General features: G+C 39.0%; 1 protein-coding gene and 1 pseudogene across 1 annotated transcript; one reads left to right on the top strand and one right to left on the bottom strand.

Annotated features, from left to right (window-relative positions):
* The window catches only part of LOC109227794, a 39627-nt pseudogene extending 21054 nt beyond the window's left edge, over window positions 1-18573 (top strand).
* On the bottom strand, window positions 20492-25361 carry LOC109226882 (protein jagunal homolog 1-like). The gene is made up of 6 exons (XM_019391773.1): window positions 25166-25361; window positions 25010-25065; window positions 24691-24814; window positions 24503-24609; window positions 20952-21006; window positions 20492-20865 (listed from the first exon to the last, which is right to left on the bottom strand). The coding sequence occupies exons 1-6, from the start codon at window positions 25245-25247 to the stop codon at window positions 20786-20788; spliced, it is 504 nt and encodes a 167-aa protein (XP_019247318.1). The 5' UTR covers window positions 25248-25361; the 3' UTR covers window positions 20492-20785.

Here is a 25529-nt window from a genome sequence, read left to right as displayed (position 1 = left end):
GCATGCCCGGCAGATCTGAAGGGAACATCCAGAACTCACGAACAACGGGCACAAAATCGATAAAGGAAACCTCAACACTAGAATCACGAACATACGCCAAGTAGACCAAACACCCTTTCTCGGCCATACGCCGAGCCTTCACATACGATATAATACTGCAGGTAGAATGACCAGGAGTCTCTCTCCACTCTAAACGAGGCAAACTCGGTAAAGCTAAGGTCACAGTCTTGGCATGGCAGTCCAAGGTAGCGTGATAAGGTGATGACCAGATACGGCGCAAAATAAAACCTAAGCTTCTCTACCACAAACCAGAACAGTACCTGCATCTCCACCTCTAATACATTTACCTCCACCTCTCGCATCTCTACCTCCACCTCTAATACCTTTACCTCCACAAAGCCTCCGAAGACGTAGCTGATCTATTGCCAGTCCGCTGCTGCTCGGCTGAAGAAGCGGTATATGACCTTGCCATTCACGAAAGGACAAGAGTGGAGGTTTCAATTTAGCATTGAGAGAACAAAATCGCACGACAGGGAAGAATAGAAGTGAAACTTTTCCTAACTCTGTAGCCTCTGGGGGATAAATACAGACGTCTCCGTACCGATCCCTCAGACTCTACTGAGTTTGTCCGTGAGTTGTGAGACCTATGTAACCTAGTGCTCTGATACCAACTTGTCACGACCCGGATTTCCCACCATCGGAGTCGTGATGGCGCCTACTCGTGGTAGCTAGGCAAGCCAACTTATTTACCTTTTCATCAATAAACAATTATCTTAACAGTTTGTAGCATCAATAAGAACATGAAATCTACTAAGAACTGTAGCGGAAGTCTAATTTATAAGTCTGAATCAAAACGCGGAATAGTCAACAATAGCCTCTACCCAAGATTTGGTGTCACATTACTCACGAACTGCTACGAATTTACTAAATACAAAGGTCTGAAAGAAACATATAAGCTGTCTGTCTCGAAAACAATGAGGCAACAATCTAAAGAGAACATAAGGAAGAGATGCCGGACCTGCGGACGCCTGCAAGGCTACCTCAGTCTCGTATAAATGAAATCCTGCTCCTGTACTACTGCTGCTGCTGCTCCTCAAAACCTGGACCTGTGCAAAAATGCACAAAAGCGTAGCATCAGCACAACCGACCCCATGTGCTGGTAAGTGTCTAGCCTAACCCCGGCGAAGTAGTGACGAGGCTAGACTGGATACCACATAAACCTGTGCAGTTATAAATATATAGCGAAAATCGAATACAAAACAATTAACAATATGGGAGGGGGAAACATGCTATGGGGAGATACAATATTAACAGTAACCCAGGGTAATAAACTAAAGCAACTTAGATCCACCATAAACAAGGAATCAATACTCAATATAAACACAGGGCATCAAATAACTGTTGCGGCGTGCAACCCGCTCCATAATTACCATTGTTGCGGCGTGCAACCCGCTCCACAAATACCACTGTTGCAGCGTGCAACCCGACCCATATCATTTATCATGTATCTTTGTTGCGGCGCGCAACCCGACCCTCACATATTATTGTTGCGGCGTGCAACCCGACCCTTACATATTATTGTTGCGGCGTGCAACCCGATCCTCAATATCATTGTTGCGGCGTGCAACCCGCTCTACCAAGATCATATTTCCTCATCCAAACCACAGTCACAAATACGGGGCAAGAGAGTAAATAAACAATAAAGAAAATCCCGGCAAGGGAATACACATGACAAACAACTTAATAATCTCAGTATCCCGGCAAGGGAGAGAAAAAAACCAACAACAGAATCAACAAAACGTCCGGCAAGGGAATAACCAGTAACTCTTTCCCTTTCTTTCTTTTCTTACTCCACGATATCACTGGAGCCCACGCTCCAAGAAATTCTTATCTCATATTCCGTCACAAACAACAATATAACGACATCCCAGTGAGGGAACAAAACATTATCTCAAATATCCCGGCAAGGGAATTACTATACCCACATTAGTTCCAACATCTAACCACCACATTAGTTCCAACATCTAACCACCACAGCTATAACCAACCTATTACCACACTTGACCACTTCAGCTATACCTAACCGACTACCACACCCAACCACCCCATCTATAACTATAGTCATCATACGACACAAGGAAACATTAACCTAAGCGACCCTAGTATCCGTTAAGAACACAGTGCAGAGGAATCATAACCCAACAATTGCCCGCCAAGAGGGCAACATAATGATCTCTCCTCTTTCTCACTTTTACTTCACAATTCTTTTCACAACTCGAGCAGATGCTCCAGAGGTTTAATTATCACTTATACTTTCGCAATTCGTTCTACAACTGGAGCCGATGCTCCTCAATGAATCTAGTCATTTCATATACTTTCAATATTCGTATCACAGTTCGAGCCAATGCTCCTAGAAATCAAATTGTCATATCACCATTCACATGTTATTCACAACATATAGAAATACTCCAATAAACATGAAATTCACAATCAGTTCATGATAATCACATTATAAGGACTCACGATCATGCTAGACACTAATGTATAGATACTCGTCACCATGCCTATACATCGTACTCGATCACATAGCAATTAGCAACAAGACTCAACTCCTGTTCCCTCAAGCTAGGGTTAAACCAAACACTTACCTCAAAGCCTTGAAATCCACTTAATCCTCAACTATCGCTTTACCTCGCGGGTTCCACCTCCAATTCGCTCGAATCTAATCACAAATTGTTCAATTACTTTAATAAACACTATATGAATCAATTTGAATGCATAAAAATGATTTTCCCAAGTTTTTCCCAAGAATTCCAAAAATGCCCCCGGGCCCACGTGGTCAAAACCCGAGGTTCGAACCAAAACCCGATTACCTATTCCCCCATGAGTTCATATCTATGTTTTGTTTTGAAATCGGACCTCAAATGGAGGTCCAAATCCCCAATTTTAAGAAAACCTAAGTTCTACCCAAAATCTCCATTTTCACCCATAGAAATCCTTGATTTTAAGATGAAAACATGTCTAATGATGTTAAGGATTGAAGAAGTTAAGTAAAAATTGACTTACAAATGATTTGGAGACGATAGGTTTCTTGGAAAATCGCATATGGAGTTTGGGTTTTGAAAGAATGAAGAAAAGAGGGTTAAAATTCGTCTAAGTATGAAAAATTGGAGGTCTCAGATGTGGGAAATGCGAACATGGGTTCGCAATTGCGAACCCAGCAGGCTTGGGAATTGCGAAAATGGTTTGGGAATTGCGAACATGGGAATTGCGAAGAAAGTTTGGGAAATGCGAACAGGCTTTGCGAAAATGGTTTGGGAATTGCGAACATGGGAATTGCGAAGAAAGTTTGGGAAATGCGAACAGGCTTGGGAATTGCGAAAATGGTTTGGGAATTGCGAACATGGGAATTGCGAAGAAAGTTTGGGAAATGCGAACAGGCTTGGGAATTGCAAAACATGTTTGGGAAATGCGAACCTGGGAATTGCGAAGAAAGTTTGGGAAATGCGAACAATCCTGGTAGTTACGAAAAATGTTTGGGAAATGCGAAACCTGCAAACCTGCAATTCCTTAAGTCCAATATTTCACCCCGTGGCCTATCCAAAACTCACCCGAGCCCTCGGGGCTCCAAACCAAACATGTACACAACCTCAAAAATATCTTACGGACTTATCCGTGCGATCAAATCGCCAAAATAACATCAAAATAATTAAATCAAGCCCCAAATTCATCATTTTTCATTATAACTTCATAAACTTCAAACTTTAGATATTTGGGTCCGAAACACGTCAAATGACGTCCGATTTTGACCAAATTTTACAGAAAGCGCTTAACACATATTTAAGACTTGTACCGGGTGTCGGAACCATAATACGAGCCCGATACCACAGTCTTTTAATCAATTTTTATTTCCAATTTCCTTAATAATTTCAGAAAAACAATTTCACAGAAAAATTCTTTCCTCGGGCTCTAGACCTCGGAATTCGACTCCGGGCATATGCCCGAGTCCCATATTTTTCTACGGACCTTCCGGGACCGTCCAATCTCGGGTCCGGGTCCGTTTGCCAAAAATGTTGACCAAAGTCAACTTTAATCATGTTAATATCAAAATTCTTCAAATTTTTCTCAGAATTCACAAATTTCAACATAAAAACTTTTCGGCTACACGCCCGGACTGCGCACGCAAATCGAGGCAAGTAAAAATAAGGTTTTCAAGGCCTCGGAAGCACGGAACGAGTGAGGAAACAGGTGATGACCCTTTGGGTCGTCACATGACTACAATCAGATTTTGAGCAATCCGCACCCTTGCTTGCTTCACTTTTGAGTTCATTTCTTTTTGTCCTTTTCTTCTTTTCTTGACTCTGGATTGAGACTCATTCCATTAGTCATCTCTCACCTTGCGTCTTGAGGTCGACCTGCTTAAGATACCAAAACAAACAAACAAACGAAATTTTCTGCCCCAGTTTTCACTAGGAAAATTTCGTGAGTTAGTTGTGACACATATCTAAGCGATCAAATCAGGATTGTGTATCCTTATGAATGGATCCAAGTTATGACCGGGTTATGCCAAAAAAAGAAAAAGGGTCTCGGGTTATGCCGGGACGGAAAGAAGAAAGATCCTCGGGTTTTGCCGGGATTTGAAAAGAAAAAGCTCCTTGGGTTATGCCAGGGAGATCCTCGGTTTTTTTGGCCTGGATTTGAAAAGAAAAAGCTCCTTGGGTTATGCCAGGGAGATCCTCGATTTTTTGGCAGGGATTTGAAAAGAAAAATCTCCCTGGGTTATGCCAGGGAGATCCTCGGTTTTTTGGCTGGGATTTGAAAAGAAAAAGCTCCTTGGGTTATGCCAGGGAGATCCTCGATTTTTTGGCCGGGATTGGGAAAGAAAAAGCTCCTTGGGTTATGCCAGGGATCAAATCAGGATTGTGTATCCTTATGAATGAATCCAAGTTATGATCGGGTTATGCCGGAAAAAGAAAAAGGGTCTCGGGTTATGCCGGGACGGAAAGAAGAAAGATCCTCGGGTTTTGCCGGGATTTGGAAAGAAAAAGCTCATTGGGTTATGCCAGGGAGATCCTCGGTTTTTTGGCCGGGATTTGGAAAGAAAAAGCTCCTTGGGTTATGCTAGGGAGATCCTCGGTTTTTTGGCCGGGATTTGGAAAGAAAAAGCTCCTTGGGTTATGCCAGGGAGATCCTCGGTTTTTTGGCCGGGATTAGGACAAAAAAAGCTCCTTGGGTTATGCCAGGGAGATCCTCGGTTTTTTGGCCGGGATTTGAAAAGAAAAAGTTCCTTGCTAACATGATTTGTTTCTCTTTTGGGGTTTTCATTTTCATTTCTTTTCTTCTTCTTTTTATATTTTACTTTTTATTTTCTTCTTCTCTTTATATTTTACTTTTTATTTAGCAAGCGCATGAAAGAATTTAGGGGGAGAAACTTCCTTTTTGGTCGTTTTCCTGCTGCAAAGCTGTTTCAGTGCTTGCGCATTTCATTTCTTTTTGGGTTGCACCTGCTTCTTGCACGGTTGCTCTGAATAAGACCTGTTTTCAACAAAGAACAATTTGTTATTTTGAAACGGTGGTTGGTTTTGTGGCCTTGATCATCCCAATCGCTTGATCCCAGCCCTATTTCCGTTGAAAAGTTTGTTGTTTGTTGGCCTTGAGGGTGAATCTCTTTTCAAACCGACCGGGTTCAAACTCTCAGGGTTTCATTATGACTCGCCCGGGTGGGCTCTGGCCTTTTCACGTTATTCTGCCCTTGCCTTTGATTTTCTTTCTTTTCCAATGTCTTTGCTTCGAAAGCATCAACGACTATGGTCAGTCGGGATTGGACTGACGCACTCGCTGAGGCTGAGCCTTGTCTTTGACTCTTGCCAGGCGAAGCCCTGTGAAACCGGTCCTGCCACCTTTTCTTTGTAATAGTCCCGGAATCAGAGTTAAACCGAAAGGGATTCAAGAAAGAAGTATACAAAAGGCAAGCAGATGAGTTTAAAAGAGAAGCGTCCCGGTTTTCGGGGGGGGGGGTAGGGGGGGGTACAAGGCTTAGCTGGGATGTCTGCTGACTTCGAAATGAACNAAAAAGCTTCTTGGGTTATGCCAGGGAGATCCTCGGTTTTTTGGCCGGGATTTGGAAAGAAAAAGCTCCTTGGGTTATGCCAGGGAGATCCTCGGTTTTTTGGCCGGGATTTGGAAAGAAAAAGCTCCTTGGGTTATGCCAGGGAGATCCTCGATTTTTGGCCGGGATTAGGACAAAAAAAGCTCCTTGGGTTATGCCAGGGAGATCCTCGGTTTTTTGGCCGGGATTTGAAAAGAAAAAGTTCCTTGCTAACATGATTTGTTTCTCTTTTGGGGTTTTCATTTTCATTTCTTTTCTTCTTCTTTTTATATTTTACTTTTTATTTAGCAAGCGCATGAAAGAATTTAGGGGGGGGGGGGGGACTTCCTTTTGGTCGTTTTCCTCCTGCAAAGCTGTTTCAGGGCTTGCACATTTCACTTCTTTTCGGGTTGCACCTGCTTCTTGCACGGTTGCTCTGAATAAGACCTATTTTCAACAAAGAACAATTTGTTAGTTTGAAACGGTGGTTGGTCTTGTGGCCTTGATCATCCTAATTGCTTGACCCCGGCCCCTTTTCCATTGAGAACTTTGCTGCTTGTTAGCCTTGAGGGTGAATCTCTTTTCAAACCGACCGGGTTCAACTCTCAGGATTTCATTATGACTCGCCCGTGTGGGCTCTGGCCTTTTCACTTTATTCTGCCCTTGCCTTTGATTTTCTTTCTTTTCCAATGTCTTTGCTTCGAAAGCATCAACCACTATGGTCTGTCGGGATTGGCCTGACGCACTCGCTGAGGCTGGGTATTTTCTTTGTCTTTTGCCAGGCGAAGCCCTATAAAAACAGTCCTGCCACCTTTTCTTTGTAACAGTCCCGAAATCAGAGTTAAACCGAAAGGGATTCAAAGAAGAAGTATGAAAAGGACAAGTATACGAGTTTAAAGAGAAGTGTCCCTTTCGGGGGAAAAGAAGGACTTATCTGGGGGTGCATGCTGGCTTCAAATGGACATGACATGCTTCTTGGACTGGATGCCCGACCCACACAAACTTTCCAGCTTCTCATGAACCCATTGATCCGTATTTCAAAACCAGGGAACCTTGCCAGGACTCTTTTAGTGATGAGATGTCTTCTTTTCGGCCGACATCGCCCTTTGCGGGTTTTCGCTAATCGACCTCTCTCATTTCTCTTCTCACCGTCGCCTGATAGTGCTCTTTACGAGTTTTCACCAAACGGACTCTCTCATTTTCAAATTCTCTACTCACCGTCGCCTTATGGTGCCTGAGGGTTTTCACCGATAAGACTCTCTCATTTTATTTCTCTCAATTTGGACTTTATCAGATCCCAACAATGTTGTTTTTCGATTCCCACGCCTTTCCCAATTGATCAAAAGGACTTGGACAAGGTTTTGGGTAAAAAGGTACTATGTCTAGGCCTAGACATAGTACCTTTTTATTGCATCTGTATTAGCTGCTGCTTCGGGATCATTTCCTTCAATGTCTCCCAGATACACTGCTCCTCTTGGCAGTATTTTCGGATGATGTGTGTTCCCTTCCAATTAAGAGCAAGTTTTCCTTTTGCTTCTTGGTGATGAGGAAGAATGCGTCATAACACCAGTTGTCCTATTTCAAGATTCCTGGGTCGCACTTTCTAGTTGTAAGCATGGGCCATTCTTTGTTGGTACAACTGCCCGGATGTTCCCTGAGTACAGCACACTCTTTTGTTGTAATGTACGGACCTTTCCAATCCGCGAACCAATTTTCCTTCAATTGTTCCAATTCTTTGTTTTATTTCCTCAAGGTTACCTTCTTTGCATTTTGACTTTTGATTCATTATTTCGAAATCTGACAGCGTTTCGGGATCTAGGCATGAAGTCCGCAAGCATGTCATGTTATTTAAAGCTGCATTATTAGAACTAAAGAGAAGAAAATGAAGGAGAAAAATAGCAAAATCAGAAAGAAAAATGAACGAAGAAGTTTTGATTTCATTTTTTGGAATTTTGAAGATAACAGGATTCACATTCGGGAATTTAAAGACAAGAAACTACAGGAAACATCCGAGTTACACCCTGAAATAACTCGGGATGCAGAAAAAGTGGCAGGGCTAGTTTACCGGGACTCCCGCCTGATCGGGAATGGCGTAGCCTTTCAGTTTTGAAGCTTGGAGCTTGATCCCATGTATAGCACCTCAGCAATGCTAGCCTTCTCCCGGCTGGACCATGTGGGTTTCATAGAGCATTTTCCTCATTGCCCCACGTAGTTCCTCAATGTCTTCAGCCATGGAAACCTTATCATCTTCCTCTTTAATGTACTTAGGCTTGACAAAAGTTTCATACAAATGTACCACCTCATAATCGGCCATTTTCATTTTTTGAAAGAACACTTCTGCTTCCTCAGCACTCACAGGCTTCTTAGGCGGGAAACGCCTTCTGGTGGCATTGTTTACCTCCTCTACATTTGAATATTTCTCAACAGGGGGATTTTCTAGCAGCTCACCCAAGATCTCTTTACCCTTGTACGCAACCACCGTCTGATGATGATTCCCTGCTACCGCAGCTGGGCTCGTCATAGGCTTCTGTGGTACGCGTCCAATAACCACTGGCTCATTCAGTCGAGGTGGTTTGATTGTCCCCCGTACCACATAGGCTTGCTTGGGTACGTACATTTCTGTTCTTTTTTTTCAAATCAGCTTTCTTTTCCGGTTCTGTCTTAGTGATTTTACTCTTCTTTTCCCCTTTCTCTTGCTTCGGGGCCATCTTAAGCTTTCTTTCTACATCGGCGATAACAATTATAGCTTTTAAGGCTGGATCGAATTCTCTGTCCTCACAGATCATCCCAATTATTGGCCCGTTGTTGTGGGTTGGCAGTGGATTATTGGTCACATTTGGGATATCCTCATCCCTCAGCACTATTTTTCCTTGCTCTATTAAGTTTTCCACCGCTTGTTTAAGGGTCCAACAATCATTTGTATGATGACCTTCTACCCCGGAATGGTATGCACACCTGACACCAGCTCTGTAGGCAGGCGATGCCGAGTTTTGTCTGTTTGGAGGTATGGGCTGCAGCAAATTCATTTGAACAAGCTCGGGAACAGACTGGAATAGGGTTCACCGATTGGTGTAAAGTTTGGTCTCCTTGGTGGTTCTCGAGGACGGAAGTTATTCTGCGGAGGTCGAGGATTATAGTGGTTCTGGTGGGGAGGCTGATTTCCTGGGAACGGAGGTTGATTTCTATTGGCATGTGGCTGCGGCCGGGCAAAGGGTTGAGCGTTCATGACCGCGTAAGGTGGAGGAACATAAGCCATGTCATGATGAGGGTAGTAATATTGAGGGGTTCTGTCCGAAAACATGGGTCTGGGAGCGCGATGTCTCCTTGCTCCTGAGGCTGCCATAACCGTTTCTTCTTTCTTATTACCTTTGGCCATTCCTCCAGACCCGGCTTGGATGGCTTGGGAGGTTGCTCTGATGGCCGACTGGCTCAAGATTCTGCCCGTTTTCAGACCATTTTCTACCATTTCCCCGATTTTAATCGCCTCTGCAAAAGGTTTGCCCATGGCCGATATCATGTTCTGGAAGTAATCTGCTTCCTGGGCCTGGAGGAAGACAGTGACCATTTCTACCTCATCCATGGGAGGTTTCACCCTCGATGCCTGTTCGCGCCACTTAATAGCATATCCCCTGAAACTTTTCGAGGGCTTCTTCTTCAAATTTGCCAAGGAGTTCCTGTCTGGCGCGATGTTGATATTGTATTGAAACTGCCTTACAAAATCTCTGGCAAGATCGTCCCAAATGTGCCATCGGGAGACATCCTGGTCTATGTACCACTCTGAGGCAATGCCTACTAAGCTTTCTCCGAAGTACGCCATCAACAGCTCTTCTTTTCCGCCGGCACCGCGCAGTTGATTGCAATACTTTTTCAGGTGAGCAATGGGATCGCCGTGCCATCATACTTTTCGAACTTTGGCATTTTAAACCCTATGGGCAAGTGCACGTGAGGGAACATGCACAGATCAGTATAGGAAACACTCTTCTGCCCGCTTAAACCTTGCATGTTCTTCAGATTCTGCTCAAGGCTCCTCATTCTTTTTGCTATCTCATCCTGTTCAGGAGCTTTGGGAGTTTTATCTTGCCCTGGTGTAAGCTCAAATGGCCGTGGCTGAGGGTAAGTGTATGTGGGATATTGAGGAGGATCTGCTTCAAAGATGGGATTTTGGGAAGTGAAGGCCGATGGATCAAAAGTGGGCCTTGGAATTGAAGGTTGTGTGGTGGCGGAGCAGTAAAAATATTGTGAGTTGCTCCTGATGTGAACACCTAGGGGCGTACCTCAGAAGGTGTTCCTACGAAGTGAGCAGACGGGGTATTCAGGTGACTGATGGGGATGTTAGAAGTACCCCCGGTTCTCGGGAACAATTCAGGAAAGCCAGGGATAGCACTTGGAGGCTCCCTGCCATTAGTCCATGCGTCCCACATCTCCATCATTCGGAGACGTAATATCCGATTTTCTTCAGTTGTGGCAGACTTGGAGGTCGGGATCCCTGAGATGGGGCTGTCTTCGGTGATGAGAACTGGTGGCAAAGTCATTTCAGACGACATTTCTGTACTTCCTTTTGATCTGGTAAATATCGATGCGATGCCAGTTTACCAAAAACCAACCACCGTTTCTAAAAACCTAAGCTGGAAATTTGACAGCAACCACGGTTAGTTTGAGCCAAGTAACAGATAGGTAACCGCACCTTGGGGTGTGATGCACCTATACAGTTAAATGAGTGTCTACATGTTTGCCACGGTTGCATGCGTCATCCCGGCTTTTCTTTTCTTATTTCTCTTCTTTTGATTTCCACTCTTTGTTTTTCTTGCTTTTTCTTTCTCTTTCTATTTTTCTCTCATTTTTCTTTTCCCTCTGTTCTTCATCTCCTGCTTTTCCCTTTTCTTTTGCCATGGATTTTCTCTCGATTCCTTATTTTCTCTTTCTGCGTTTCTTTCTCTCTTGTTTTTCTTTTATTTCCTTCCTTCGTACTTCTTTTTTTCCTTTCTTTTTCTTAGGGTTACGGTCGAATCCTATGGAGGTTGCCTACGTATCATGACCCCGCATGAATCAGACCAAGCGTAGTTCTTGCAAATAAGGTAAATAAGCTAACTCTCTTTTTTTTCGGAATTTTGAAAGAAATGCTTTAAAAGAAAAAAGGGAAATATGTATTTTTTGATTTTTGATTTTGATTTTTCTTTTGAATTTTTGAAAGAAAGACTTCTAAACATTTCTTTTCTTTTTATTGGAACTTTGGGAATTTTTAGAAGTAAAAAAGAAATATTTTTTATTTATTTTTTTATTTTTTTATTTTTTTATTTTGAAAATTGCCTCTTAATTTCGGAAAAGGGACGTTTAGAAAAATGTTTTGGATTTTTGAGCAAAAATATATTCGGACTCAATTTTCAAAATTTGTATTTTTTTTATTTTTTTTTTTAGTTATGAAAGAAAGACATCTCGGGAGTATTTTAATGATTTATTTTGACCTAACAGGAAAAGTGGCCCTAAAAGGAAAAGTGGCTATTTTTTCAAAAATTTTATTTAAGCAAAACAAAGACTCGGTTTTGTAGATACGACCTTTCAACACTTCTGGGAGGAAGATTTTTAAGGCTGTGCCCGCAAACCATTTAAAATGACTCAGGGTGGCTGTTCTTGCAAAAACAGCCTTCCAGCGTCCTTTTTGGGGACAATCGGCTTATTTTAAAATAAGAATGGCATCACCCGACTTATTTGACAAAAATTAAAATTTTGGTATTTTTTGGCTATTTTTGCAAAAGGATGGTTGGACTCGATGAGGGTTGCCTACGTATCTCACATCCGGTGAGAATCAAACCAGCGTAGTTCGGTAAGATCGCGAATAGAGTAAATAAACTCTTTCTTTTCTTTTCTTTTCTTTTCTTTTTTTTTTGTTTACTTTTCTAAAACTCAGACCATGAAAGCTTTAAGGCAAAAGATAAATATTTTTGATTTTTTGATTTTTTTTTTTGGAATTTTCTAAAAAAATGCTTTAAAAGAAGAAAGGGAAGTTTTTTTTTTTTTGGATTTTTGATTTTGACTTTGATTTTATTTTTGAAAGAATTCTCTTTTTCTAAAGAAAAAAGAAAATATTTTTGGATTTTGGATGTAACCTCTTAATTTCGAAGAGGGACTTTTAAGCAAATATTTTGAATTTCTGAGCTTTCGTTTAATTACAAAAGTACTTCTAAAGAAAAGCAAAAATATTTTTTGGACTTCAATTTTTCAAATTTTTTTTTGTTGACATTTATGAAAGAAATACATCTAAGGAGTATTTTTTTGGATTTTTGTTTCTGATTTTTTTTTTTGGATTCTTTTTTTTGGGAAAAATACTTCAAAATGAGAAACCCATATTTTGGATTTTGATTTTTATTGATTTTTCCTTTTTTATTCGTATGAAAGACATTAGAAAGAAGGAAACCATTTTTGAGTTTAAAAAACTTCTCTTTCTTTTTTGCTTTTTTTTTTTTGAATTTTGAATTTTCTATGGAAAGATTTCAAAAAAAAGGAACTAAAGGAAAATATTTTTGGATTTTTTGAAAATTGGGGTCGGAACCGATGAGGTTTGCCTACGTATCTCACATCCGGTGAGAATCAGACCCGCGTAGTTCGGTCAGATTGCCAAAACCAAATATATTTCTGAAACAACAATCTTTTCATTTTTCAAAAATTCGGCAGCATTTCGGTACTATTTGGGCATTGGTTTTTCAAAACACATGGTTACCCTCACTTAGTCCCAACATTGCTATTTTTCTCAATTTTCTCTTATTATATACAAGCCGGTCAACATGCAAAGCCGAGCAAATAAATGCGCAAGTAGCACGTAAGATGCATCAGGATGGTCATTTCAATTCAGGTCACCTGTCCTAGACGGACCCAACCCCTGTGTTGAGTCCTCTAAGTCAAATGCACATGATGCAAACAAACCTCCTACTAGGGATCCGGCATGAGTTTTTGTTCTTCTAGGTTTAACCCTAGGTTTATTGGTCTAGACCTGGTTTACCCGAGCGGACAACTCGAGCCGAGGGGGAGGCAGCGTACCGGGGATACAGAAGCTCCGCCGGCTTAGCAACTTATCCAAACCTCGTTCTAAATAGGGAAAGACTCTAAACAGAAGAGAAGCTACACGAAGTGCACCCTTCTCCATGATGTAGAAGACTCAGAAAGAGGAAGGGATTCGTAACAGTTTATATACAATTCAACAAATAATAAAGCGGTAAAACATTTAGCACATATAGCATGGAACATGTAGAAAAATCAGATAAAGCCAAATATAAAAATTATGCTAAGCTCGAATTCTTGAACCCTGAATCGAAATTCTGGGTTCGTATCCCCAGCAGAGTCGCCAGAGCTGTCACACCTCCTTTTTTACACACCTACCCCGAAGGATAAATGTATAAGGGAGTTTTTCAAATTTATGCGACATTATTCGAAATGGGATTGTTTATTTATTTTAAGAGTCGCCACTTGGGATAGGATTGGCTTCTGGTGTCCCAAGTCACCGGTTTAACTTAAATCCCAAATCAAGGAAAATTGTCGACTTCCCAATTGGAGTCTGCGAACCAGAAATTCTGAATAAGGAATTCTCTTGACCCGAGGGAAGGTGTTAGGCACCCCCGGATCCGGTGGTTCTAGCACTGTCACTTAAATTATTATAAATGGCTAAAATCTGATATTTATATATGTTCCAACCTATAATGCAATTTTAAGATTATTTACCGCTTTTAGTTAACTTTTTAAAGAAAGTGAACGTCGTTTAAAAACGTGTTTTTGGATCACGTCACATGAAATGCACCCGGATCCTCGACACATTCTTATTCAACGTTTTTGGATTTGGATTTGGGTTGCATGAAATGCACACCCGTGTTTAAGAAGGTAAAATTATTAAGCGCCTAAAGCGACTAGCGGGTTATTATCTTTGCGGAGGGCCGTGAAATTCGCTAAACGGCACGCCCCGAATTCTAAGTATTTTTATATAAGCATTTAATGAGGGCCCTGCAATTTATGTGTTTTGTTTGGCGAGGCTCATCTCATTTTTATTTAAAGGTCAACCTAAAGCAAACTATGATTTTTCTATTTATTTTGTCTCTAAAAGGCCTAATTAATTCACATTTATAAATTCGAGCCTCGAGTTCAAGTCTGAATTCAAACAAAAGGGATAACCCTCTTAATTTGAACCCGCTACCTAACTCGAAAACCTAAGTTCACATTGTAAACTAATTCCCATATTCCTAATATAATTTTTGAAGGATTTTTGAATTCTAACAATTTTTGGGCTCGGAAAGTTTAGCCCGGCCCAGTAAAATTCATTTAACTCAAGCCTGTAGCGTGAAGCCCAAACCATACAATTCAAGATCCAACTCCTATCTAATTAGTGGTGGAATTCTTAGTGTTAACTGAGTGTGGATTTAATTCACACGGATACGAGTTCACATCTGGACCAACCAAACAATGGGAACGAAATTAACAGCTCATTTGAGGACTCTATATTGTGCTAGGGATCTGATTTTTGTTTACATTAATGATATGCCAAAACAAGGATGAAAACTTTATTGCAACCGCTCTTACAATTAGGAACAAACAGTCCAGGTCTAAAATCTGCTTAATTATTAACCACAAATGAAAATCTTACAATCAGCCAATGCCAATAGTTAACCTAATTACTAAACACTATTGTTTTAAGCTAATTAATAGTCCAACACGAATTAACAGTCCCTAAACAATCCGAATCAATTTTTTTAACATTCCTAATTATACAATCCATGTAATTAAGCAGTCTTAACTATTATGCCCAGTCCAAAATAGTTCTATTACAATAACTACATATCTATCCCACAAATCATGATAAAATTACTGAAGCAAACTGGAAAAACACAACAAACGTTTCATATTTTTCAACTGGAAATCTACATAGTGATGAATCTCAGAACATGTACCTTGAATCAAAGGGCAACAAGAAGGAAATAATGTCAGCAATGGTGCAGCAAATCACAGCAACAAGATCAGCAGTAACACAGCTCACACAAGGCCAATTTTTTAACCCAGATCAGGCCACAATACCCAGGGAGAAATGACAGAAGAGTACAGCAACAAAATGACCCAACATCACACTGATTTTCACTCAAATTTGGTTGAAGTTGAACCAAGAATACTCAGATCACTTCAACACTTCAATGTCTAACCCAAGGATGAAAATTAAAGCCTAGAACACAAAAATCAGCCTAGAGAATTCAATTGAAACAATGTTTTTTGGAGTTTTCTGCTGTATTTTTTGCTAGTTTTTGGTTTTTTCTTTGGAAGGGATGAAGATCTGAAGAAGTTCTAATTATATAATTCAGATTTTTGAATTTCTTAGAATTTGAAACTCAAATTTGAAGATCAGATCTGCAGAGAATGGATTTTGGGAAAATTATAAGCTGGGAAGGTTTTTTATGAATTTTCAAGGGTGTAAAAACCTTTGGGAATTTTTCAGATTGTTAAAACTTTAGGAATTTTTCAGAGGGTGTCCACTTGTAATCCAAGGCACTAGACATGCCTTTTATAGGTAGAAAAAGGGGCAGAAGGTTCTGGAAGTTTTCACTCATTTTCCCCCTATTTTTCTTTCAGAATTTAATTATTAATCCCTAAATTTGTGGCTTGTTGCCCAAGTTACTGCATTAAGAATGCAGAAACTTACACTAAGACCCCTTTCTAGAAGGACCTAGGATATTCTAGCTTTGTTTTCTACCTATGGTATACCTATACTACCCTCACTTCTATTCTAAAATTACTGATCCTTAACAAACCAGCCCATTTTAGATGCCCAAACTACCCCTGACTACCCCTGAAATTACTAACCCTGGTTAACTAACCCAAACCCTCTTACCTTGGTTAGTAACTATAGTTAATTACTCCAAAGAAACTGAAAAGTTCAGCTAAGTCCATACACATCCTAAAATTGAACAAATTACTCAAACCAACTAATCAAAACCTGGAGATTAAATCTAACTGAACTATTAATCCAAACTAGATTTATTTACTAAACCAATAAGCAATTCAAATGAAATTGAACTAAGGTCAAATTATCAGTAACAATCATGAAATACTCAATCGAGACCAAGCACAAAAGCAAACCAACAGAAAATCAAAACAGAACAAAACTAAACCAAGATAAAAGACTAAAACAAAACAACATCAATTAACATGAAGAAAAATTAATCAAATGAGAAAAAACCCTACTGACTTAAAACGAACAATCAAAAACTTAAACTAGACCTAAAGCACTGGACAAGAGCTATGCCTAAACTAATGACAAAATTAAAAGAACAAACTCATGTTGTCGATTAATTATGAAACCAAAACAATCATGGAAGAGAAATTAATTCAGAACAACAAGAAAAATTAGGAAACTCACTGATTTTCGTCTTTGATTTGGGCGGACCTCGAATTTGATTTTCAATTAATGTTATACGTTTATTTTGTCCAAATAAAACCTATAACATTAATTAAAAATTATCCGAATTCTTGAAATTCCAAAACAGGTTAAACTTTGAAAACCCTAGATCTAAAATTGAAGGGGTTTCGTTTGGATTTGAAGAATTCCAGTTTGGGCTTTGGGAAGAGAGAGGTTAGGGGAATATAGGGTGTGAATTTGGTTGAACTTGGAAGAGTTGAGGTTTTGGCCGGATTTTCGATCTAATATTCGAGGAGATGGTTTTGGGGGTTGGAAAGAGGAGAGGGAGAGGATTTAGGGGTGTAATTTTGGGCGGATTTGGAGCATCGCCGCCGGCGGAAGCGATTTCCGGCCGGCGGCTGACGGCGGAGACACGGTGGAGACGGTGGTGACAGGGGTGGACGACGGTGAGTACGAGGAAGATGGAGGGTTGTCTCTAAAATTATTGAGGGTTTATTACATTTTTATGTAATTTTCTTGGATGGATCTGGACCGTTTGATCATGGGGAATGGACGGGCAGGATCGATTGACGCCAAAACGGCGTCGTTTTGCAATGGGTGGGCTGGACCGGATCAGGATTTTGGGTTTGGGCCATTTTGAACGGGTTTTGGGGATTTTTGGTTTGGGCTGATGCATATTTGGCCCAAAACTAGGTGGCCTGATATCTTTTCTTTTATTTTCTTCTCAATTACTTTTTTTCTTTTATTTAAACTCCAATCAATTTCATTTCATTTCTTTTGATTTTTGTTTTTTTGTGTTAAAAGCAAAATTAAAACTAACAAAAACCTGGATTAAACTAAAATTAAACTAATTAATTTTCCTAAAACTAACTAAATCCCAATTTAAAAGGAAAACTAAACAAAAAATGTAAAATGACTACTTTTGTTATTTTTCTCTTATTTTAATAATATTAATTAACTAGTAAACTAAAAATATAAAATCGAATTCTAAATGCAAATGCACTATTTTTGTACCTTTTTTATGAATTATGGCAACTAAAAATGCACACAAAAATGCAAACAAGGCACAAAATCATGCAATTAATTCCTAAAAATTCAAATAATAAAGAAAAGTTCTAATTCTAAGGAATTTTATAGGAGTAATTTAAGCGTGGCAAAAATCACGTGCTCACAGGGATGAAAAAAGACAAGTGAATCAAACCAATAACACTTGACAGTGGTGAGCTCGAGATGGCTAAGAGCAATAAAGTAAGAACAATAGAGCTCAAGGACAATGCTGATGAACAATAAGCGAAATGGCAGAGAGTATATTCCTTTCTCAGTAAACAGATTGTCTTACAAATGATTGGGGTCGCCTTTTTATAATTGAGGAACCTAAATGAGGAATATTTCTATTTACAGTAGGGAATATTCTTGTTACAGCTGTCTAACCGCCTAGTACGGAATTGTACGATCTTATTCCAGAATTTGCGCCATGATCTTAGGGAAGTGGCAGGAATCTAGCTCGCTCTGGTACAAATTCATAACGGTACTATTTCGAGGTCGAGCACACTTGACCTCGGTATTCCTCGAACTCCTGCCTCCGGGTATTATACTCTGTCTTCGAGCTCGAGCCTGGTCCACCGGTTTCGAACTTGACTTCTCCCGGACTCGGACCTAGGACGGAACCTCAATCTTCTACACCGGGGGCATATGATTTTGACTGTATACACACCTGCACCGAGGGGTTTGCCTGAAAAGTTATGAACGGGAAAGTTAAGAGAGTAGTAAGGGGAAGGATTCTGGAAGTTGCGCATATGACGAGCAATGCCTTGGCTTTGATCAACAGCCTTGCCGCTCTTCACGGCTAAAGCAAAAAGGCAATTACACATGTACACTCCTATATAGTGTTATTTCTCGTCTTTCTCAAAGTGTACTTAGTTCTTCCTTTGTTGATCCCTAAAGTTACCAGGGCCGTCAGCTTTAGGTGATTTTATTATTTAAGTCCGTTCCATATGCATTTATAGAAAAGGTAATTTTAGTGCATGATACACGGCACAACACAGTAGTATAATCTTAAGGGGTCGTTTGGTAGGGTGCATAAGAATAATGTTGAATATGATGTATTAGTAATGCTGGTATTAGTTATGCTTGCATTAGTTATGCTGGTATTAGTTATGCTGACATATTTTTTATTCATTGTTTGGTTTGATGTATTAAAGTATTGCACAATTCTAAAAAGAATTGTTTGTTAGTAAAATACCCTCAAAAACGAGTCCACACTCTAACTTTTAAAAGAAACATATGTTGAGAAATAATTTATATGAAAAAATTTAAAAAATTAATTTTAATTTGTTCTACCTATATTGTAAATAAAACTAAATAATTTATTTAATAAAAAGTAAAATAATAGCTAAGTATTTATTTATTTACTTAGGATATAATTTATTTCTTCTACTATTTGAATTTATTTTGTAACTTGTCATTAATATACTAACTAAGCATATTTTAATCTAAAGCAATAAATTTTAGTAAGGTAACAATTTTAGTTCTTTCTACTAAGCTAATGCATGCATTAAAACCCATTGCATTGCTAATACCATTGTTTTCTATGCATTAGTTATGCATAGGCTAATACCAAATAGGATGTATAACTAATGCTTGCATAACTAATGGATAGGTTCAAAATGTCTACCAAACAATATATTATTAATACACAAAGCTAATGCATGCATTAATACACAAAGCTAATGCATGCATTAGCTTATCTAATGCATCCTACCAAACGACCCCTAAAAGTATTAATGGCGATAATTCGTCGATCATTCTTAGTTGCAACAGTACTAGTGAGTAAGATCGATCAATTCAAAAAAATGATTTGAAGTGCAAATGTGGCAATAGAGTGATTAGGACTGCGTCCACAATCCGACTAAAGACATCTCAAGAGTTATGAAAAAGAAAAAACCCCGACCAAAGCGAGTATATGACTTTAGGTTTGGGGGGTAGTTTTCCAGTTTTCACAAACATTATTAAATTCTTCTTCTTAGTGTTTCGAAGAAAAATAATTCAAAACAAGTTTCCAACTTTTTAAAGCAAAGACCAGCTTAAGATTTGATGACTATTCTACTACAAATTTGGACAGGACAGCCGTTTGCTTCAAAATTGGAAGCATTTTTTCTATTTTTCGCAAAAGCTATTTCTCAACCAAACACCAATAAAGAGAAGTGTTTCAGTTTGTACAAAAATTAAAAGCTACTGAACTTTCTATATTTTGCAAAATCTGAAAAAAAATTCCTTTTTTGGTGTTATCTGCCCTAAGGAATAGGCCATATATTACGCAAGAGCCAATCTCTAACTTGCGTATAAAAATTTCGGCACATGGATAGCCAACTCTATCCAATAATTCTCCTCTTCCAGTAGCTTTCGAGAGTAGAGGGGCCCTCGAGACAGAGTAGCATCACGCTATCAGCGCTTTACACCAACAGACTTTGTTTGCATTAATAAGATTGGGTACTATCAAATCGCATGCTACGCGATATTTTGTTTGTCGAATAGCGTTTCTTAACTATAATAGCAATATTCATTAGACGCACCGTGTGTGTGTGTGTGTGTGTGTCTCGTATAAACGCCCATACAGTTATGTGGATCCTCCATTTTATGTTGCAGAAAAGCACTACCCAGCACTATTAATTGAAACCAAAAATGACTTCTGGCTGATGGGCATAAGCAAACCAAGGAAAGGTTTAAATGCCTCTGCTTCAAATCTATACAAACAGGTATAAATCGGTGATTACACTCATGTATTTACATGATCTGAACAAAGGTGAAAAAGGAAAAAATATTGAATTACTAAATTTGATTCATATTAAATTACTTGCTGGCAGAACAAGGCATAAATTTACTGACTAGCAATCTTTTCAGAAAGTTTACCTGTAGTATTTGTAATTAGCATTGTGAATTCCCGCAAAACAAGATTAAATTATTTATGCATCATTCATGTCGTAATATCTTTTTGCATATTCACACTCAGCAAACAATGATAGCCAAAAAGGTAACTAGTAACATGATTAGCAAATGGTCAAAAAAGAAAGAAGGCCTAAGATTCACTGAGAAGGAAAAGGAAAAAACAAAGGCTAGGTACATCCGGACTGATACTCTAAAAAGCTATGGTTGAACATGTCAAAAGCTCAAAAGATAATGTTAATCGGAAAAGCTTGCAAAAATAGCATTGATAAAGGCAACTTACAGCAGCATCTCCGTCGAATCAGAAGTATCTAAGAACCCTCTTTAATCAGTCAAAGAAATTTGGAATAAGACCAGAGTTACACTAAAAATCAAGAAGCCCTCTTAGGAGGTGCCATATTTTTAATAAGAGAAATGGTTGTACCAATAGCGAAAAATTGTACCACAAATCCTGCAGAACAAGGACCTGGTCAATACACCAATTGCATGCGCCTATGCGGCATATGATGAGAACCAAATTTGCAATATGAAACTTACCTAGTAGGACAGCTGCAATCTTTAGAGTCTCCAAACTTGTAAAATGTTGAAAAGCCTACACAGTAACATCATTAGATTGTTTTTAATCAAGCCAAAATGATAGCAATAAATCATAAAGAAGCAAATACAAAATAACATCAATAGATCACTTTTAATCAAGCCAAAAGGATTGGAAGAAATCAAAGAAGGAAGCAAATACACAATAACATCATAAGATTACTCATAATCAAGCCCAAATGATAGCAAGAAATCAAAGAAAGAAGCAAAATCACATAAAATCAAAAGGACCAACCAACTTATTGCAAAATGCAAAGGAACATTCCAAGTGGTTTGACTAGTTTTAAAGGAAGGTAAAAGTGGGTTGTCTGAAAGATAGTGCTTTGTGAACTCCAAACAAGTTATCATACTTATTGCTTGATTCCTTTCCTTTATCTTAACCAATCAACCCCTAAGAAAGCTATTTGAAAATTCGAGAACAGTCAAAGCCACTTTCCGACATGATCGACAATGAGATAGAATTATCAAGTGGTGAATTTGATGCTAAAGAGGAACCCATAAAGCGAAAGAGGGAATGAAGAGACGGGTGAACACAGAGCAGGGGATCTTCGACAAAAGATACAGAGGGAATACCAGGTGGTGAGGGTTATAATAAGTAGGGGCAACAATAGAGTAATAAGGAAGAGGAAGAGATAAGTAGAACCTTTTTTTCTTTTTCCTTTTCTCTTTGGGCATAAATAGAGAAAAAAGCAACCATAACAAGTTACCTTCCTTCAAGCAAGAATTGTCACAAACAGCCAGGATATATGGATGTTGAGATACTTTGGTCTCTTTGTGGATTAGTGACTCAGGTTAACTCTCTTTTTTCTTGGGAAGGGGTTGTGGGGGAAGGACTAGCATTATCAACTTATCTATTTTTGACTACAAGTTGACGAGCAACTACCAGAAAGACCATACTATTGCAATAAAATAATCCACTCTGTCAACGGGGAGATAAATGGACTGGCTACGACCCTGCTGAAAGATCAATTCCCTGAACTGTTAGCAATTTCCCAACACAAGGAAGCTTCTTTGGCTTCTCTGAGAGAAACGTAGCTGGAGGATACGATTCATAAGGAATTTTAACGATTGGGAACTGGATAGGGAGACTGACTTTCTTGCAACTTTAGAAACTTTCCAGCAGCTATTCAATAACGAGGAAAGAATTGCATTAAGCCAGGAAAAAATGGAGTGTTCTCAGTCAATTCTTACTACAAACTACCCTCTGGAAGCACATAACAGAACTCACCTTGGCCATGGAAAAGAATATGGAAGACAAAGGCCCCATATGAAAGTTGCTTGTTTCGCATGGTTGGTAGCTAGAGGTGCATGTCTAAGTCAAGACAACCGACAGAAAAGGGGCCTAAACTTATGTAACAGGTGTTACCTTTGTGGCAAGCAATCAAAGAGTATAAGCCACCGGTTCTTACACTGCTCCAAAACCACCCAATTTAGGAAACTATTTTTGAATATCGCGGGATTACATTGGGTCATGCCTGGATCAATAGCAGAAGCCTTGAGGAGCTAGATTGGAAGGGGAATGACAAAATGTCAATCGAAATTGTGGAACACAACCCACCCACCCCCAACCCCCCTCCCCCCAAAAACCCAATGCATTTGGTGGACTATTTGGAGGGGAAGGAACTTAAGTTGCTTTGGAGACAAACTCAACCCCATTCACAAGATCAAGTCAAATTTATGACTGCAGGTAAATGAGTGTATGAAAATGATGCAGAATCCATCTAAGAAATCATCAATACCCTACAAGAATAGGCTAGATATCTTTTTTTGGGGCTCTATCTATGCTTATGATATCCCTTTGATATATTTACCTGCACTTTTTTACTGTCATGTTAATTATATACTATTGTCTATCTATAATTAAAAAAAAAAAAAAAGGTATTCCACAGTGGATATGGAGAAAAACATCTCTTACAAACTTAAGAAATATAAGTACTGCTTCTTATGATTTTAGGTGCCGTTTAGACAACATTTGAAGTTGAAATTGGGAAAAAAACTTTTTGAAGTAGAAACTGGAACTTGGTGGAAGTTGAAATTCTGTTGAAAACCGTAGTTTTTTATGGTAAAAGAGTTTGTGGAAGTTGAAAATTCATGAGTGGAGGTTGAAAGATTTGAAAAACTTCACTTCAAATACACTTTGAAACCACAAGTAAATCTAGGTTCTCTAATTCTTCACTGGGTGTTGATATTTTTATAACTCTTTCAGCCAAAATTGTGCATTCGACTCCGAAGAGAATGTTGCAACATCAGCGCCAGTAGTATCTCATTTTTTTGGATAAAAAGTGCTGGTAGTATCTCGTATAGTCTGATGCAAGTACATTCTGCTACACGTGACAACTTATCATGCAGCAACAGCTGCACCTCTTGAAACATAAAACAAAAGAGATAAAGTGAACCCAACCTAGTAAGTCTGAACCCTTCTAAATCCAGCATTGTTGTGCCTACACCAATTTACGGATAAGTGCAGAAACACCGGTAGCAAGAAACATAGAGGGCACTTTTTTACTTGAGTATTTGTTTTCTTCACAACTCATGTATTAAGTCTTCATACACCAATCTGGTGCTTAGCTTGCTAAATGTTCAGCAGCAAATAGACTTCCCAAAACATGCATTCATCAACTGCCTATCCTGGATTTCAGAGGGACAATGGAGGAGAACACATCTTTACACTACAATTAGTCTTGAAAACCTCCTTATCAAAGCCACGTACCAAAAAAAATGTATGTGCTGCAGATTATGGGTGAGCGGGAGAAAAAGAAACCGCAAATGTTTGAGTACATAGAGATAGAGGAAGCATTTCATGTACTAATATATGTACCAACTAGCATTTTGGAAAAAAGAAAAAAAAACTGAAGGATGTATACAATTTAGACACCTTTTCTTGACTTCGTATCTTATTTTTAGGATCTATAAGGGAATATAAAATCACTTTTTATAAATTGCAGCCCTTCCGATACATGTCAGCACTCCCTTAATTCTCTCTCTTATTCAATTAAATAATCCATTATCGAAAAGCGAAAAAAAACCCCCCCCCCCCCCCCCACCCCCACCTTTTGGGATGAGTTAGGGTTAACCAACAATTGTCAGCATCCAATGTCCAAATTGCAGTATAGTGTCATGAGCCGTCAATGAAGAAAAGAGAGGCAATTTTGTAACTTAGAAGTGATCAAATTCTAATAGCAGAAGGTATAAGTATTTTAGTTTTTTAGGGCCTAAGATAATTCCATAGTCAGATACAAAACAAACTTGTTATTTGTTGCTCATGTCCCAAATTTCTTGTGTTAGTATTTAGCAAGCTACAGGAAGGTTGAAATAAGTAAAACAACCATATTTGTTGCAGCAATTTTGATACTAACTCAATCATACCGAAGAATTAATGAGGTCCCTATTCAGCATAATTAAATATAAAGCAAAAAAACGTCATAGATAAATTTCTGTCAGTAATAACAACTGCATCAATATTCTCGTCGGAGTGAATTAACAAATAACCATACCTCCAATGAGAGATTGCTCATAGCAAGATATGCCACTGACAGCAGGATCGCCATGGAAGACCCAAAGACATAAAACTTCAAAAAGTTGGATCTGCTTCTCTTTCGACCTAAATATAACAAGAGAAAATGTCTCATTAAAAGGTGAAAGATCAAAATAATTAGGTCATAAATGAGATCCAGTAGCAAACCTAGTTCCCCTGCCAGAAGAGAGACCAAGCCAATTGAAAGGGAAGAAACAGAAACTCTATCAGGAGACTCCTTCTTTGATAATGAAATAAATACATTAGCTGCTATCATCAATTGAGTGACTGCCTGCAGTACATGATACATGTTTATATTCACAGTGGCAAAATTCAAGTCAAGATCTTGCTGATGAATTAGTAATATCTTAATGAGCAACTAACTTATTCAGCTTATCTTAACATCAGAAAAATAGGCTTGAAGTAACCAATTCCGATTAAACCAGAGATTTTTATGCAACAATAACAGAAATTCAATCTAACAAACCTGAGCGAAGATCAATTTGGCAAGACGAGACTTTGCCTTTGCAACTTTCGTGTATCCTACCAGAAAAATTTTAAAACAATAATTAAGAAGATCAAATAGAAAAAGAGAGAGAATGAGAAAGGGAGTTGGGGAAATGGAAAAGGGGGGAGAATGTACTGGAATCGACGACCATGCGGTAGGAGAAATCAGAGCCATCGGTACCGGACGGCCTCCCTCTTCCTGCTGCCCTTTGATTCATCCCGATCTCCCCCTCTTTCCCAATCCCAGCAGCGTCTCTGTTGCTATTTTTGGCCCAAAGCCACACACGCAGAGAAGAGGTTTAATTAAGAGGGAGGCCGTAATTTAGAAAGTGTCCCTGCGTGACAAGTTGGACGACCTAGTCCCACTTTAATTGTTTTTTTAGTCTTTTTTTTATGGTCTATTTTCATATATTAAAAACGAGTTAATTTCTGTTTTTGTTAAATTATCTTTAAAGTAAAGAGCCTAGGAGTATAAATTATATTTTTAATAAAAAAAATTA

This window comes from Nicotiana attenuata, chromosome 6, assembly GCF_001879085.1.
Source record: "Nicotiana attenuata strain UT chromosome 6, NIATTr2, whole genome shotgun sequence".
NCBI classification, from domain to species: Eukaryota; Viridiplantae; Streptophyta; class Magnoliopsida; order Solanales; family Solanaceae; genus Nicotiana; species Nicotiana attenuata.
This window is presented reverse-complemented; position numbering and strand designations above follow the sequence as displayed.